Source organism: Mus caroli, chromosome 16, assembly GCF_900094665.2.
Source record: "Mus caroli chromosome 16, CAROLI_EIJ_v1.1, whole genome shotgun sequence".
NCBI lineage: Eukaryota > Metazoa > Chordata > Mammalia > Rodentia > Muridae > Mus > Mus caroli.
The window spans coordinates 34,084,238-34,101,589 of NC_034585.1; the positions used below are offsets into that span (position 1 = coordinate 34,084,238).

At 40.5% G+C, this 17,352-nt stretch overlaps 1 protein-coding gene across 1 annotated transcript in view; it reads left to right on the forward strand.

Moving 5' to 3' along the window:
* Positions 1–17,352, forward strand: part of Polq (DNA polymerase theta) — an 80,030-nt gene that overhangs the window by 31,693 nt on the left and 30,985 nt on the right. Inside the window, exons 15-16 of the mRNA XM_021184708.2 lie at positions 1,005–1,248; positions 12,384–15,397. Coding sequence (XP_021040367.1) covers positions 1,005–1,248; positions 12,384–15,397 — 3,258 coding nt within the window. The remainder of the gene's footprint in view (positions 1–1,004; positions 1,249–12,383; positions 15,398–17,352) is intronic.

Sequence of the window (17,352 nt, forward strand, 5' to 3'; positions counted from 1 at the left end):
TAAACTGCATCTGGAGGCAGTGTTCTTGTGGAGCAGTGACGTCCTCCAAGGGAGGTGCTTGGCTCTCATGATCTCTTTATTTCCAGAGGGTGGGGGTCTGGGCAGGTGGGCAGGAGAGCCTTTTTTTTTTTTTTTTTTTTTTTTTTAAAGAAAATACTGTCGCTTCTTGGTCTTTTGGCTAAGATCAAGAAAATAGTAACTAGAATGTTGCTCTTTAGTTCTTTTAGCATTTGAGGTTTTATATCATTTGTCCAGGAAAGAGTCTTTCATCTGTTTTGTTACAGTTCATTTAAAAGAAGAAAAAAAAATAAGCAGAAAAAGAAAAAAAAAAAAAAGAGAAAGTAGTAAGAAGAGTGGACTAGAATGGGGCTTTTTGTTGTTTTGGAGTGGTGTGTGCCTCAGTATCCAAATGCTGTTCATAGGAATAAGTGAGATGGGCCTTGAGAGGGGGCTTCTTACACCATCATGAGGTCCAGAGTTCAGATCCCCCAGCACCCTCATACAAAGCTGGGCACAGCAATGCATATCTGTACTCCCAGTGCTGGAAGGCAAAGATCCTAGGGGCTCTCTAGGTAATTAGTCCAGGCAGTTAGTGAGCCCAAAGTTTAGTGAGAGGCCCTGTCTCAAAAACTGAAGTGGAGAGCGGAAGGAAGATGCCTGACCTCAATCTCTTGCCTCTAATTGTGCTTACTTTATTCTTTGTGCACATAACTAGGGCCTTTAATATTTGTTTGTTCTCCTATTAACTTATCCCTTGGCTCTGTTAAACTTTACTTTCTGCAGAAGGATCAAAACCAAACCAAATACACACACATACACACACACACACACACACACACACACACACACACAGACATACACAGACACACACAGACACACACACACACGTTTAGGCACATAAGTACCTACACACATAGAATATATATTTATGTATTTTTATACATTTATGGAGAATTAGTCTAAAAGCAATTTTTAATTCAAGAAATATTCTTTGACCATTCTAGGAATGATTACGGTGTTTTCCAACCGTCTGGGCTGGCACAACATGGAACTACTGCTTTCCCAGTTTCAGAAGCGTCTTACGTTTGGCATCCAGAGAGAGCTGTGTGACCTGATCCGGGTGTCCTTACTCAACGCGCAGAGAGCCAGGTTCCTGTACGCCTCTGGCTTTCTCACTGTGGCAGATCTTGCCAGAGCTGATAGTGCAGAGGTAGAGGTGGTTCTGAAGAACTCTTTGCCTTTCAAAAGGTAACAGAGTCTGTGTCTGTCTTAGGGTTATTAAGTGACAATGCATCAACTTAAAGAATTGATAATATATGAAATATATTAAAATGTTTCCCTTGTTGAGAATCTTAGGGCATATTTGCTGTGTCGGAAAATGTGACTATACTTTCTCTTGAGGGTTACTGTTTGTTTTCTAGTTTACACCACGTGTGGCTGGAAAGGCACTCGTGACATGTGTTAGATTCCTCAGGCTGAGCATGAGTGAGGCAATGGTGCTTGCCGGCCTCTGCAGTAGATTTGACTCCCATCACCTCTCCAGGGCTCATCCGTTCATACACTCTGCTTAACTGCTCTTTACAACACGAGACCTTCACTCAGTTTTTGATGAGAGGGTTCCTAGACTGTGTGAACAGGGAGGGGCTAACAACACATTGAATGGATTAGACTACCATATAATCAAGAAATCATTTAATTACTTTCTTTTTGAACATGTTCCAAAATTAAAATATCAGGGCTGATGGCTCTTTACTTTTGGTTTCTAACAATTCTATTTGAGGAACATTAAACATATATTCTAAAGCAGAATGCCCATCTCATTTCCAACTCAGTCTCTTCCCTTCCACTGATGTTGGGCCTGGCTTTTGGACTGAATCTTTTAACAAGGGTGGGAAGGGACTGGTTGTTACAGTTACCAATTAATTTCTTCTCTAATGGACCCAGGGGTGGAAGCTGCAGATCGAGTTCCTTGCTACCCACCCCAATGCTCTGGATTCCGGAATGAAAGACAGATACTGCTTCTATTTTAGTGTGCCCTAAATAGCTTGATGGCTGGGATGCTCCCAAGCCTCCACATGGCTAATGTCCCCCTCCAATACTCCTAAGTCATTATGTACTAAAATCCATATTCCATCTTTGTTGACCCACACCCAGTTGAAGTGAGGGTGCTCTTTTCAGGCTCTTCCGTGATTGCTATGCTTCTGCAGCTCTCAGGCCTGGTCCTTACTTTTTTCCTGGCATGGCGGTTCTAAATCCTTCCTCCTTCCTTGGTCCCCTTGCCCATAAATCCTAAAGTTTTGCTTGTCTCCTTGACCAGCCATCAGCCACCAGCAACTTTATTTACCAATTAAAACCAACTGGGGGGGGGCAGGGACCCTCAGCATCTTACATGCAGATTTTAAACAATTAACATAATACAAGCGTTAGATCAAATCCACTGCATTACCAGTGTGTGACCTTTTACAAGCTTCTTGGCTTTGCAGGTTTCGTACATTTACTCTTGATTCATTTTAAGGTTTGAGGTGGAATGACATGTGAAGGGGCAGAAAATTGTTTTGAGTTGTATTTGTTTCCATAGCTGTTGGGTGTTGAATGTTGGCCCATGTCCCCACTGTGGCTCTTTATCTTGAGCGTCATTTTTTTGTGGTGTTTTAAGTGGCTTTTTACTGCATCCTTACTAATGCTGGAAAAAAAAAAATCACAAAGCCTTCTGTATTCCAAACAGTGGTATAAGAAGGCTTCCTAGTGATTGTGGTGGTTTGAATAAAAATGGCCCATATATGCTCACACTTTAGTCATCCGGGAGCGGCAATATTTGAGAAGGATTAAGAGATGTGGCCTTGGAGTAGCTGTGGCCTTGTTGGAGGAAACATGGCACTGGGGGTGGGCTTTGAGGTTTCAAAAGGCCATGCCAGGCCCCATTTCTCTCTCTGCCTATAGATCAGGATGTAAAATTCTCAGGTACTGCTCCAGTGCCATGTGTGTCGCCATGCTCCCACCATGATAATAATGGGCTAAACCTCTGAAACTGTAAGCAAGCCCCAATTAAATGATTTCCTTTATAAGAGTTGCCCAAGGTCATGTTGTCTCTTCAAAGCAGGAGAACACTGACTAAGACAGCAATGTAATGAGCCAGGTTTCTAGTTTCCTTGCATGGTTCTTTTGGAAATGAATGTCCACTAGAGGGATGCCCCTGAGTTGGTGATAGGTGCAAATACTGTAGAGCCTTAGCAGTGGTAGTGTCTCATAATTTTTTTTATCAGTGCTCCGTTGTCAGCCTGTATATAGTAGTCTGTCTCAACTGTCTTCTAAGCTCATAGGGTTTAGTGTGTGAGTTTGCAGATCATGATGCTTTTAAGGAATATACATACATACATACATACATACATACATACATACAGTTGTAATAGAAATTTTTGGCCTTCTTATTGCATTAGGGCATTATACATTTGTGTTTAAGTAATTTAGGGGTATATTTTCAAGTATTTTAGGAATGTATTATATATTTTTAAACAATATATCTTAATTTTCCTTAGTAACAGTGTATTAGCTAGGTCTCTGGTTGGTCTTGTGATCTGAGTTATTGTACAGCTGTGGTACTTACAGGTGTGACTGTATGCTGCCACCATGCTCAGTGAGCTCACTAGCTGATACTTTTCATTGCTGTCACCTTTAGCTCTTCAGTTAACTAACTAATGAACTATGTTTTTGATAGGCCGTACTATATAATAACATGGCTGTTCTTGACATTACGACTCCCTTACCTTGGCCTCCCTGTGATTGGGTTCCTGGCATGCAAAAGCACACCTGTCGGCTCTAGTTCGTAGCTGGACAAATTCTGAAGTAGATGCAGATTAAATGTCTTCAGCTCCAGAGTATAACTCATTCTGTTAGAGAACTAGGGCTGTCATAGGATTAGTGTTTTCATCTCCTTGAGATGTGCCTCTGGCTGACTACTTTATGTAGAATAAATCTCCATTTTTCACAGACTCTTTGGAGATAAATATCTATGCCAAGATATGAACTAGTAGTTTCTGAGGTGAAGAAGATCAAGCATAGACATGCATGCTGAAAATATACTACAGATGACCTGTCACTCTTCAGGGAGGGAAGGCAGTATTCACTAAAAAATATGAGTTGAAAGTTCTTTCTTGTTGTCTGTAAGTACATCTTGGGGCTTTCTTCAGTTCTGTGGTCAGGTTGATGTATTGATGCTGACATGCTTATGCCTGTTTTGAGTCTGGAACCATAAGTCAGCAAAATTATTGCTTTCAATATCATATGCTTTGTGTAGTGTACTGAGGATATAACTACTTCCCTGAAATAGTTTTCCTTTTAAAATGTATTTTTAAAAAGTATCGAATATGTATTTTTATCCTTTAAATGGTAGAATATTAAAACATGTGAACATTGTGGAAAGACTAATTTGAGATAATTAACACAAACGTGACCCAATATGCTTACCATTTCTGTGTTGAGAACACTTCCAGTCTATCTTCTTAGTGATTTTTTAAGATGCAGCACCATGTTGTATAATATGCTAATCTGTTCTTAGCAAAATGCCTAATATGGATTTAATTATAAGGAAAAACTGTAAGTATAAAGTGGAAGATAATTTACAAAATAATTGCTCAGTCCTTTTCAGAAATACCTGTTGTGATAAACAGACCAAGGAGGCACTTCTAATTAAGAAAGACTGGAGAATTAAACAATAAAATACATTATTTGATTCCAGGTTTCATTAAAAAAAAGAAAGTGGACCAAATGATTAAAATTGGTACTCACTAGCTATTGGCTTGTAAAAATACTAAGTGGGGCCAGTTGCCACCTGCACCTGGGAGCTAAGGCTACTCCACAGCCCTCTGTACACAGGTCTTGCCAGGAGAGAGCTGATCTCCCAGGAGTGCTCTCACTCCTGGGCTCAGAGGTGAGATCTTCACTTTCTCTCCAATAACTGTCCAAAATGGGACAGACTAGGAGCACACAGGGCATAGGAACAGTGGAACAGCTGGGACAGGATCTTTTCAGTCTCCATTTGCATCTCAGAGCTGGGGCTATTCCACAGCCCTCTGTACATTGGTCCCTTCAGAAGAGAGCTGGTCTCCCAAGAGTGCTGACACAGGCTTACAGGCCCCACAGGAGGGACAAGCTCCAGCCAGAGACAGCAAGACCAACTAACACCAGAGATAACCAGATGGTGAAAGGCAAGTGCAAGAACCTTACCAACAGAAACAAAGGCTAATTGGCATCATCAGAGCCCAGTTCTCCCACACAGCAAATCCTGGATACTCCAACACACCCCAAAAGCAAGGTTTGGATTTAAAATCACATCTCATGATGCTGATAGAGGACTTTAAGAAGGAGATAAATAACTCCCTTAAAGAAATATAGGAGAGCACAGGTCAACAGGTAGAAGCCCTTAAAGAGGAAGCACAACCAAACAGGTGAAGGGATTGAATAAAGGAAAAATCCCTTAAAGAATAACCGGAAAACACAGCCAAACAGGTGAAGGGATTGAATAAATCCTTCCAGGATCTAAAAATGGAAATAGAAACAATAAAGAAATCACAAAGAGAGACAACCCTGGAGATAGAAAACCTAGGAAGGAGATCAGGAATCATAGATGCAAGCATCACCAACAGAGTACAAGAGATAGAAGAGAGAATCTCAGGTGCAGAAGATGCCATAGAAAAATATTGACACAACAGTCAAAGAAAATGCAAAATGTAAAAAGCTCCTAACCCCAAACATTCAGGAAATCCAGGACAAAATGAGAAGACCAAACTTATGGATAATAGGTATAGAAGAAGATTCCCAACTTAAAGGGCCAGTAGATAACTTCAATAAAATTTTAGAAGAAAACTTCCATAACCTAAAGAAAGAGATGCCCATCAACATACAAGAGGCCTACAGAACTCCAAATAGATTGAACCAGAAAATAAATTCTTCCTGTCACATAATAACCAAAACACCAAATGCATAAAACAAAGAAAGAATAATAAAAGCAGTAAGGGAAAAAGGTCAAGTAACATAAAGGCAGACTTATCAGAATTACACCATATTTCTTAACAGAGACTATGAAAGCTAGGAGATCCTGTGTAGATGTCATATAGACCCTAAGAGAACACAAATGCCAGAGTAGGCTACTATACCCAGGAAAACTCTCATTTAACATAGATGGAGAAACCAAGATATTCCATGACAAAAACAAATTTACACAATATCTTTCCACAAATCCATCCCTTCAAAGGATAGTAAATGGACAACTCCAACACAAAAAGAGAAACTACATTCTAGAACAAGCAAGAAAATAACCATTTTTTAACAAACCAAAAAGAAGATAGCCACATAAACACACCTCTAACAACAGAAATAACAGGAAGGAACAATCACTTTTCCTTAATATCTTTTAATATCAATGGACTCAATTATCCCCCCAAAAGACATTGACTAACAGACTGGATACATAAATAGGATCCAACATTTTGCTGTGTACAGGAAACTCACCTCAATGACAAAGACAGACACTACTGCAGTGTAAAAGGCTGGAAAAAAATTTTCCAAGCAAATGGTCTCAAAAAACAAGCTGGAGTAGCCATTCTAATATCAAATAAAATTGACTTTCAACCAAAAGTTATCAAAAAAGATAAGGAAGGACACTTCATACTCATTGAAGAAAAAAAATCTACCAACAATGGAAGAGTGTTCCTCTTACTCCACATCCTTGCCAGCATCTGCTGTCACCTGAGTTTTTTGATCTTGGCCATTCTAACTGGTTTGAGGTAGAATCTCAGGGTCATTTTGATTTGCATTTCCTTGATGACTAAGGATGTTGGACATTTCTTTAGGTTCTTCTCAGCCATTTGGTATTCCTCAGTTGAGAATTCTCTTTTTAGCTCGGTTCCCCATTTTTTATTAGTGTTATTTGGTTCTCTGTAGTCTAACATCTTGAGTTCTTTGTATATATTGAATATTAGCCCTCTATCAGATGTAGGATTGGTAAAGATTTTTTCCCAATTTGTAGGTTGCCATTTTGTCCTGGTGACAGTGTCTATTGCCTTACAGAAGCTTTGCAATTTTATGAGATCCCACTTGTCAATAGTTAATTTTAGAGCCTGGACCATTGGTGTTCTGTTCTGGAAAATTTCCCGTGTGCTGATGTGTTCAAGGTTCTTTCCCAATTTTTCTTCTAATAGGTTAAGTGTATCTGGTCCTATGTGGATGTTTTTGATCCACTTGGAGTTGAGCTCTGTACAGGGAATAAGAATGGACTAAATTGCATTCTTCTGCATGCAGACTGCCACTTAAGCCAGTACCATTTGTTGAATATGCTTTTTTTTCTACTGGATGGTTTTAGCTTCTTTGTCAAAGATCAAGTGACCATAGGTGTGTTGGTTTATTTCTGGGTCTTCAATTCTATTCTATTGATCTACCTGCCTGTCTCTGTACCAATACCATGTGTGGTTTTGTTTTGTTTTGTTTGTTTGTTTTATTACTATTGCTCTATAGAACAACTTGAGGTCAGGGATGGTGATTGCCCCAGAAGTTCTCTTTTGTTGAGAATAGTTTTCACTATCCTGGGATTTTTTTTGTTATTCTCAATGAATTTGAGAATTTCTGTTTATATCTCTGTAAAGAATTGAGTTAGAATTTTGATGGAGATTGCATTGAATCTGTAGATTGCTTTTGGTAAGATGGCCATTTTTACTGTGTTAATCCTGCTGATCCATGAGCATGGGAGATCTTTCCTTCTGAGGTCTTCTTTGATTTCTTTCTTCAGAGACTTGAAGGGACCCATGGCTCCAGCCACATATGTAGCAGAGGATGGCCTTGGTGGATATCAATGAAATCAGAGGCCCTTGGTCTGTGTAGGCTGGATACCCCAGCATAGGGGAATGCCAGGACAGAAAATCGGGAGTGGGTGGATTGGTGAGCAGAGGTGGGGGGGGGGATGGGATAGGGGGTTTTCGGGGTGGAAACGAGGAAAAGAAATAACATTTGAAGTGTAAATAGAGAAAATATCTAATAAAAAATTAAAAGAAATACTAGGTGGGGGATAGAAATCTTGTATTTCTTTGCATAGCCTCCCTTTCCTTTTAGTACTTAATACATTAAAACCTAGAAAATCCACTGGCATCCATATTGCTTCCAGTTTTTTGCCCACAATATGCAGTTTTCTTGTTGTCGGGAATAATTCAGTGGGAGACCCACAGGTCCTCAGAATTGCCCTCAGGATGGTCACCCGGAGTTGCATTTTCTCTATTGATATGCTGGTGGAAAGCCAACTTTCTCATAGCTTCACCAATAGCAACATCACATTGTTAGAGATTTTTATTGTATCTCCTCATGGTTTACTTTGCAGTTGTATAAATGTGAGTAATCCTGAATATCTGTTTGCTCAATTTTATATCTTCTAACTGACTACCTGACTAGGCTTTTCCCTTAAATTTCTATGGTGGTGGTGATGGTGGTTCTTCTTCTGTCTTCTTTCTTCTTTCCTTCTCCTCCTCCTCCCTCCTCCTCCTCTTCCTCCTCTTCCTTCCCTCCTCCTTCCTCCTTTTCCTCCTCTTCTTCCTCCTCCTTCCTCCTCCTCCTCCCCCTTCCCATCCTCTTCCTCACCCTCTTCCTCCTCCCCTCTTCTTCCTCCTTTCTTCCTCTGCCTTCTTTTTCTCTTAAATAATTTATTTTTTAAAATGGATTTGAATTTTGAGCCTTTTACTTGATATATATGTTTCAATTTTTTTCCACAGAATTTATTACTTTTTTCTTTTATTTTTTGTGTGACAACCAAAAATTCAGGTTTTTAAAATGTACATGTGCATAGTATATGTGTGTGTGTACATAAGTGTGCACAGTGTGTGTGTGTGTGTGTGTGTGTGTGTGTGTGTTCAGAGGCTAAAGGAGGATTTCAGGTGTCCTTCTGAATCATCCTGCTTCTTATTCCCTTGAGACAGGATCTCTCACTGAACGTGTATCTCTGCTTCCCACCAAAAGCCATAGCAATCTTGGTGTCTCTGCCTACCCTGCTCACATCTGCCTGTCTAGAGGACCTAGCTCCTGTCCTGATGGGTTTCTGGAAACTTCATTATGTAGACATGTAAAAATCCAGTGATCTGCTACTAACAGACTGTGTGGGGAACCCAGCCAGGTATGTTAGATTTATCAGCAGTACAGACTAGGCGTGTTTGTGATTGTAAGGTCTAATGTCTGAAATGTATTTGTGTATTAATTAGGTTCTTTCTTACCCTACTTTACACTCACAGTCAAGGTTCTCCCTTATTTTGATATTTTTAGGGTGATTCTTTCTGGTTCAGTTTGTTTTTTGGCGTTTTGCTTCAAATACATTCATATCTGTTTGTGTATGTGTGGTTGCAGTTTGAGCTTTAATTGTCCCCTTTCTCACACTTAAGATCTTTTCAACTCATACTTAGCTTATCCTGAATTAGCTGCTTTTGTGTATCTGCTTTTTTGGGATCCCTTCATCTTTAGCTTTTGAATCACTTTGTATTCTTAATATTTTGTGTACCATTCTTCACAGTAGTTGAGTTTTACATCTGAACCAAATTGAAAATCTTTTTCTTTGAATAGATGATTCAGTTCTATTCATATTGATTGCAATGACTGATAAGTTTGCTCTTATATTTGATGTATATTTATGACAGTTCCCATGTTTCTTTCTCTCCAAGTTGGCTCTGTTTTGCTGTTCCATTTTTAAATTTAGAAAGTTGTGGTGAATTGTATTGGCACACTGCATGCTCGGGTTCTTGAAGATTTTGGTGGTGCCCTGTACCTTACAGTCTACCTACTGGCTGAGCAGCAGCTGTGGGATTCCTTTCCTTCCTTTCCTTTGTCTGTGTCTCAGCATATAGCACTGTACATTAAGTTTGCAGCTTTGCCCTTGCTTCTGTGGAGGGTGAATGTAGAAAGGTGCTGTACATATCCTTATGTGTTGAAATTCTGACTTTCACTGCTGAGGTATTCCTAGATTTGTCTTAGTTGGACGAACTTATCCTTTACTGAGATTCCTTGAGGAATGCTTTGCTTACAAAACATTACTATATGTTCAAAACTGTCCTTCTCTGACTTTGAAGCACAGAGATTAATATATAATCTCTGTCCTACTTGGCCCTCCAGACAAGACCGTGTTAAGTTGCCCAGGCTAGCCTTGAACTTGAAATCTTTTGTGTCAGCATCCTGAATTCCAGGGCAAGGCACCACAACTAGGTCCTGTATTTCCTTTTATTGAGTTTTTTTTTTTTCCCCACTTATTCTTGTTGCTTTGCATTGTATGATGTCATGGGAAATTTAGTGGGAGCCAGAGTCCTTTTACTTGTGAGTCATTTAATCTATTTGTAGTAGGATTTGGGATTTTCTTGCACAGCTTTGAAGTTTAATGGATTTGTTAGCCATGTTATCTATTTTCTGTAATGAACTACTTTTAAACAGTGGTTTCAGAATAACCTTAACTATATATTGACAGCACTGTATCTGCAAGTAATGAAGAGGTTTAGGAGTCTCTGGAGGCAGTTCTGGTTTGGGGTTTCTCATGAGGTTTTAGCTAAGTTTATGGCTTGACCTTCGCCATCCAGAGGCTTGGCTGGGCCTTCCACCTGCGTGATTCCTGCACATGCTGTCAGCCGGCTGCTTGATGCAGGCCACGGGACTGCTCCATAAGATTCTTACCACAGTTTCCCTCCCCTGGCATGAATGATGCAAGCAGCAGCGAAATGCAAGCTGGGATGTCTGCTGACCTGTCCTTGGTTTGCAGCTGTCTTACTCGGGTGGAGGGGAACTTGCTCCCCATTCCTCATGACCTCACTTTAGTTTTGCCACATCCTGTCCTCCTCCCAGCACTCAGTTACATAATTGTTTGATCTTTTGGGGTCTAGACCATTATTTTTCAGAAGAACTCACTCTAGTGCTGAGCTTAGTTCTCTCTTGGTATTGTTTTTTGTTTTTGTTTTTTTTTAAAGTAGACAATCTTTATTTCATTCTATTATAAATTTAGATTTGATGTTGAGTTTTAAATTGATAAATATCTGTGTTAAACTACTTTGCCTTATTACTAAAGCTTCAACTTAAAGGTTGTATCATCTTTTTTTTTAAAAAAAAAGATTTATCTATTTTATTTTTATGAGTACACACCAGAAAAAGGCATCAGATCCCATTACAGATGGTTGTAAGCCACCATGTGGTTGCTGGGATTTGAACTTAGGACCTCTGGAAGAACAGCTCTAACTTAACTGCTAAGCCATCTCTCTAGCCCCTCTCTGTTAGTTGTTAAGACTTAATTTTAAAATTAGATTTATTTATATTTATGTGTATGCATGGGTGTGTGTGTGTGTGCACATGCATGCACGTAGAGGTTAGAGGACAGTTCATGGAAGTAGTCCTTCCTTCTACCATGTGGATCCTAGGGAATGAAGTCAGACGTCAGGCCTGGCTGCAAGCACTGCTGCCCTTGGATCCATCTCGCCAGCACAGTGCTGCAGACTTGTGGCAGGCTGTTTGGAATATGCCCACTTTGGCATAACTTAGAGCCAGATGTGAGGCAATTTATATGAAGAACATGGGTTCACTTTTCTGGTTTCACACTCTTATTTCTGGGCATTCCTCCTCCTGAGTTGAGTCACAACTCCCAAGTTTTTCCATGGTGCTGATTAGACCCTGCCTCTGAGGGAATAGGTGAAAACCCACTCATTGACATGTCATTCTCTAAACTGCATCTCCTTCCAGGACTTTCTGTCTTTTGTTCATTTTCTAGCCCTTCATATACTTTGTTCAGAGTTTATATTGTGAGAAGATTTATTTTCAATAAAAAAATTGACTCTCACTTCTTAAAAAAGATAGATTTATTTATTTAATGTGTATGGGTATTTTGCTTGCATATATGTCTGTGTATGACATTCATGCAGTGCTCACAGGGGTTAGAAGAGGGTGTTGGAATCACTGGGAATGGAGTTACAGATTGTGAGCTGCTATGTGTATGTCATGAACTAAACTTGGGTCCCCTGAAAGAGCAGCCTGTGCTCTTAACTGCTGTGCCATCTTTCCCGTCTTTAAGGCTTTTGCTTAAGAAGTCTGTCTGAGTGGGAATTTCCTGTATTATGCTGTTTAAGAGTTGCCAACCTCCTGTCCTCTCCAGTGTTTCCCTCTGAGCATCCCTCACACCACTTGACAAGAATGTAGTTTAAACATCAGTTTTTAGTTCTCCCAGCTAGAATGAGAGCCTGCATCTGTTTCTGTCTCTCCTCCCCCTCTTCCTCCCTACATGCCCACCCCCACTGCCATTTTAGTTCCCTGAAGCAGCTTAAATAGAGTGGGTTCATGGTGTGTGAGTGAAGGAAAAGCATTAATTTTCTTTTTCTCCTGCCCTTGAATAGTGCCCGGAAGGCAGTGGATGAAGAAGAGGAAGCAGCTGAAGAACGGCGGAGTATGAGAACTATTTGGGTGACTGGCAAGGGCTTATCTGCAAGGGAAGCAGCAGCCTTAATAGTGGAAGAAGCTAAAATGATTCTGCAGCAGGACTTAATTGAAATGGGAGTACAGTGGGATCCGCATTCACCCTTGAGTTCTAGCACACACTCACGGACCAGCGCGTCAGAAGTAAAGGAACACACGTTCAAATCCCAGACTAAGAGTTCTCATAAAAGGTTAGCATCAAAGGGCAGAAATAGCATTAGAGCAAGTGGGTCTAATGACAAGCAGTCCCCAGATGCAGAGCGAGGCATAGATGATTGCAGAGAGCATGCAGACTCTCTCTGTAAGTTCCAGGGCAATCTCGAGCTCCAGACACCCTCCATTTGTGCAGCAAGAAAACGGACTTCTTTAGGTATCAACAAAGAAATGCTTCGAAAGTCTCTGAAAGAAGGAAAGCCAAGCACTAAGGAAGTTCTTCAAACTTTCTCATTGGAGAAAACAAGAAAAACTGCTTTGAGTTTTAGTTCAGAGCAAGCGAACAACACTTTACCATCTGGGAGAGACAGAAAGTATCAGAAAAAATCTTGGGGCAGTAGTCCTATGCGTGACTCTGGGATGCATAGAGATGATTTACAGGGACAGACTATGTGTGCATCTACTCTATGTGAAGACTCACAGAAGTCCTTAGAGGAGCAGAATGCAGAATTTAGAAGTCCAGGGCTATTTGCAAAAAATCTATCTTCTTGTGCCAAAGAAAAATGCAAGAAGCCCTCACTCCCTTTACAAAGGAAGCAGGCTTGCTTAAGGAGAACCACAGAGAGCAATGCTGCTGTGGGACATCCTGTTGCCAGATCTCAGAAGGAAAATGTGATTGCTCAGTCCCCTGCTGCTGCTAGAGACAGAAGAGGACTGGCGGCTCAGGAGACAGAAAAGGGAAATGAGGTGCTCACGGAGAATGGTGCAGAAAGCCAGCTCCAAGACACCTACCCAGTCAGCCAGTGCCTGGAATTCCACAGTGAGAAACACACAAACACTTGCACCAGACAGAAGACAGTAACAGAGGAACAAGCTGGTAGTAGTTATGTGGCCAGAGACTCAAATGATGCTGCACCCATCAAATGTGAACGTATGAAGCTTAATAGAAAAGACCATGACTCAAATCCTTGTCGTCAGGCATTGGGAAGTAACACAGGCAGAACTGAGGCACCTCAGTCAACTGGAAAACTTGGTCAAGCAGGAGGCCAGTGTGAAATTCTTCTAAATTCTTCTGGAGTACAAGGAAAAACAGGTGCTCATGCAGCAAATAGAATTGAACATAGTCATGCTTCTAACCCAGCCTTCTGTGACTTCGGAGATAGCTTATACTTGGATACTCAGTCAGAGGAAATAATTGAACAGATGGCAACTGAAAATACCACGCAAGGAGCAAAAGCAGTAGTGATAATGGAAGAGGGCTCCACCTGGCAGAACAAGCGTCACAGCACTCCAGGTGACCAGCATGTCCCAGGAGCAGCCAACACAGACCATGTGGACAGTAAGAAGGTCGAGTCTGTGAAAGCAAACACCGAAAAGAACATCAATAGAGGAGCTCCAGTCAGCCTCATCTTCCATACTCCAGTACCTCAGGGGGAAAATGGCACTTGCTTTAAAGGGAATGAGCATTCTGTTACTGATTCGCAATTAAACAGTTTTCTTCAAGGGTTTAAAACACAAGAAATAGTGAAGCCAATCATACCGCTGGCTCCTCAAATGAGAACTCCTACTGGTGTGGAGGAAGAAAGTCTGCCTGAAACCAGTTTGAATATGAGTGATAGTATACTATTTGACAGTTTTGGAGAAGATGGCTTAGGACAAGGACAGTCACCTGATATAAAGTCAAACCAGCCACTCCTCTCTGAAATGACAGCAAACCATTTCAGCAATCCTCCACACCCACAAGATGACCCAGTTATGACACCAAATGTGAGTGAGCCTCAGGGTGCTCAGCAGCAAGGAGCTTGTCTCAGTGGTGAATCTATTACATTTTCCGACATAGACTCTGCTCAGGTCATTGAAGCCTTAGACAATATGGCTGGATTTCATGTGCAAGAGAACTGTAACTCAGTAGCCCTTAAAACATTAGAACTCAGTGATTCTGCAGTGCTGGGTAATGAGTGTCCCCAAGGAGAAGTGGTCAGAGGAGATGAAAATGAAGGGTCCCCAAAGCCCAAACTCACAGAGACAAATCAAGATAATTCATTCACTTGGTCTGGAGCATCATTTAACTTAAGTCCAGAACTGCAAAGAATTTTAGATAAAGTATCTAGTCCCCTAGAAAATGAAAAGCCCAAGTTGATACATGTAAACTTGTCTTCCTTTGAAGGAAATAGCAAAGAGTCACATGAAAGACAGGAAATAAATTCAGATTTGGGGACAGTTCAGAGAACTTCACTTTTCCCCAGTAATGAAGTTAAAAACAGGACTGAAGGGCTAGAGAGCAAAGCCAGGCATGGTGGAGCCTCATCTCCCTTGCCTCATAAAGAAAGTGCTGCAGCTGATGACAATGGCCTCATTCCTCCTACACCCATTCCTGCTTCTGCTTCTAAGGTAGCCTTTCCAGAGATTCTCGGAACATCTGTAAAATGTCAGAAAGCCAGCAGTGCTTTACAGCCAGGGAAAAGTTGTTTATTTGGCTCACCTTCAGATAATCAAAACCAGGATTTGAGTCAAGAGCTTAGAGACAGCCTCAAGGACTATGATGGTTCTGTTGCAGACACAAGTTTTTTTCTGCAGTCTCAGGATGGATTGCTGTTAACTCAAGCCTCATGCAGCTCAGAGAGTCTGGCCATAATTGATGTAGCGAGTGACCAGATTCTCTTTCAGACATTTGTGAAAGAGTGGCAATGCCAAAAGCGCTTTTCCATCTCTCTGGCTTGTGAAAAGATGACAAGTTCAATGTCTTCCAAAACTGCTACCATAGGTGGAAAGTTGAAGCAAGGTGAGAACTTTTTAAGCTTTAATTTTTCTGTACTGGGGTCTTGGAATATATATACACATACATATACGTGTATGTATACCTATACACACACACATATATATATATACATACACATACATACATGTATATATGTGTGTATACACACATACACACACACACACACACATATATATATGAATGCAATTTGGAGTTATATGGATGGATTGGGATATATATGCAATTAAATAACTATATTCAAAAAATTAAGTATATTCATTTAATAAGAATCTCTTAAATGAATAAATGTGTGTCTAGCTAGTTGCTAATAATTGCTCTCCATTATACGAGGTCTATGTAGCATATATAATATGTTTTGGATATTTTCACATTATTGGTACTAGAATTTTATCATTCATTAGCACCACAAATTGCTCTTTACTTCACTCTAAAAGCACGCAGCAGAACAATACTGTATTTCTTTTTCACAGAGTGTGTTAGCCGAACTTTCCAGGGTTTATCCTGAGCATTAGCCTTTCTGATGAATCAGACTATATTGAAATGATGGTTCCAAATCCTTATAGATTTGGGTTTCTAGTTTTGAAACTTTGGTTAAATGATGCCATGAACATTGTCCTGTGACTGGGGAACTGCTATAGTCAACTTGTCACCCTGTTGTGGAGATGAGGTTTGATTGGCTATCACAAATCTCTGTTGCTGTGTCTGTTTAGTAAGTTGCTAGTATTTGTCTCATCTTCAGTTCTTGGAGCATGTGTGTTGATGACGGATTCTTTGTGCTCTTAGTGTATAGCAGTTCCTGTTCCTAATTTACCAAGCATAATGGCAGGCTTCTCATGGAGACCTATAAAGTTCATTTAAATTTAACAAATATGTATTGTCTTCCTATGTACCAGTATCTTTTAGGTATTGAAATTTTAATTGTAAATTAAATTGTTTCTTTTTTTCTGAAAGATACTCTGTAATATTTCAGAAAAATATTCTGGAATATACATGGAACACAGGGCCCCCAGTGGAGGAGCTAGAGAAAGTACCCAAGGAGCTAAAGGGGTCTGCAACCCTATAGGAGGAACAACAATATGAACTAACCAGTACCCCCCCTCTCCCCCCAGAGCTGTGTCTCTAGTTGCATATGTATCAGAGGATGGTCTAGTTGGCCATCAGTGGGAGGAGAGGCCCTTGGTCTTGTGAAGATCAATTAAATTGTTTCTTGACCTTTGTAAAATTAAGTAGATGTTAATTTAGAAAAAAATATTGACTGTAGATATAAAAATTATACTTGATTGTTCACAATAAAACTCTTGGTGCCTTTGGTTAAGAACTGGTGAATTTGCTGTAAAGGTTTTATTTTGTGTGTGAAATGGTCTTTATTTGTTATTGAAACTTAGAAGACATCTTTGTTTACCTACTGCTTTCTCTTTAGCCATTATAGATCTGTTTTAGGCAAGCTGTAGTTCATTGTCTTCATTGTGACAGGTCTCTTACTGATGGGGAATGTAAAAAGAGCTTATACACATAAGCTGGGTGTGGCAGCACACACTTTTAATTCCCGAGCACTCAGAGGCTGAGGCATATGGATCTCTGTGAGTTTGAGGCTAGCTTGGTCTACAGAGCAAGTTCCAGTACAGCCAGGGCTACACAGAGAAACCAAACAAACATGAAGGAGCTTATGCACACCTGAAAGTGATCACCCAAATGACATTTTAGAATTTATCCATTCTACACAGTGTGCTACCTAGTCTTATCATCTCAACAAAAGCTAACCTGGGAAACTGAACCTGGGTTGAGAAAATCCTCTCTCAGATTGTCTCCAGGTAAATCTGCAGGGCGTTTTCTTGGTTAATGACTGAGGTGGGAACACTCGGCCCGCTGTGGGCCCCACCTCTGGACCGGTGGTTCTGAGTGGTATAAGAGCAGGCTGAGCGAGGTTCGAGGAGCAAACCAGTAATTAGTGTTCCCCT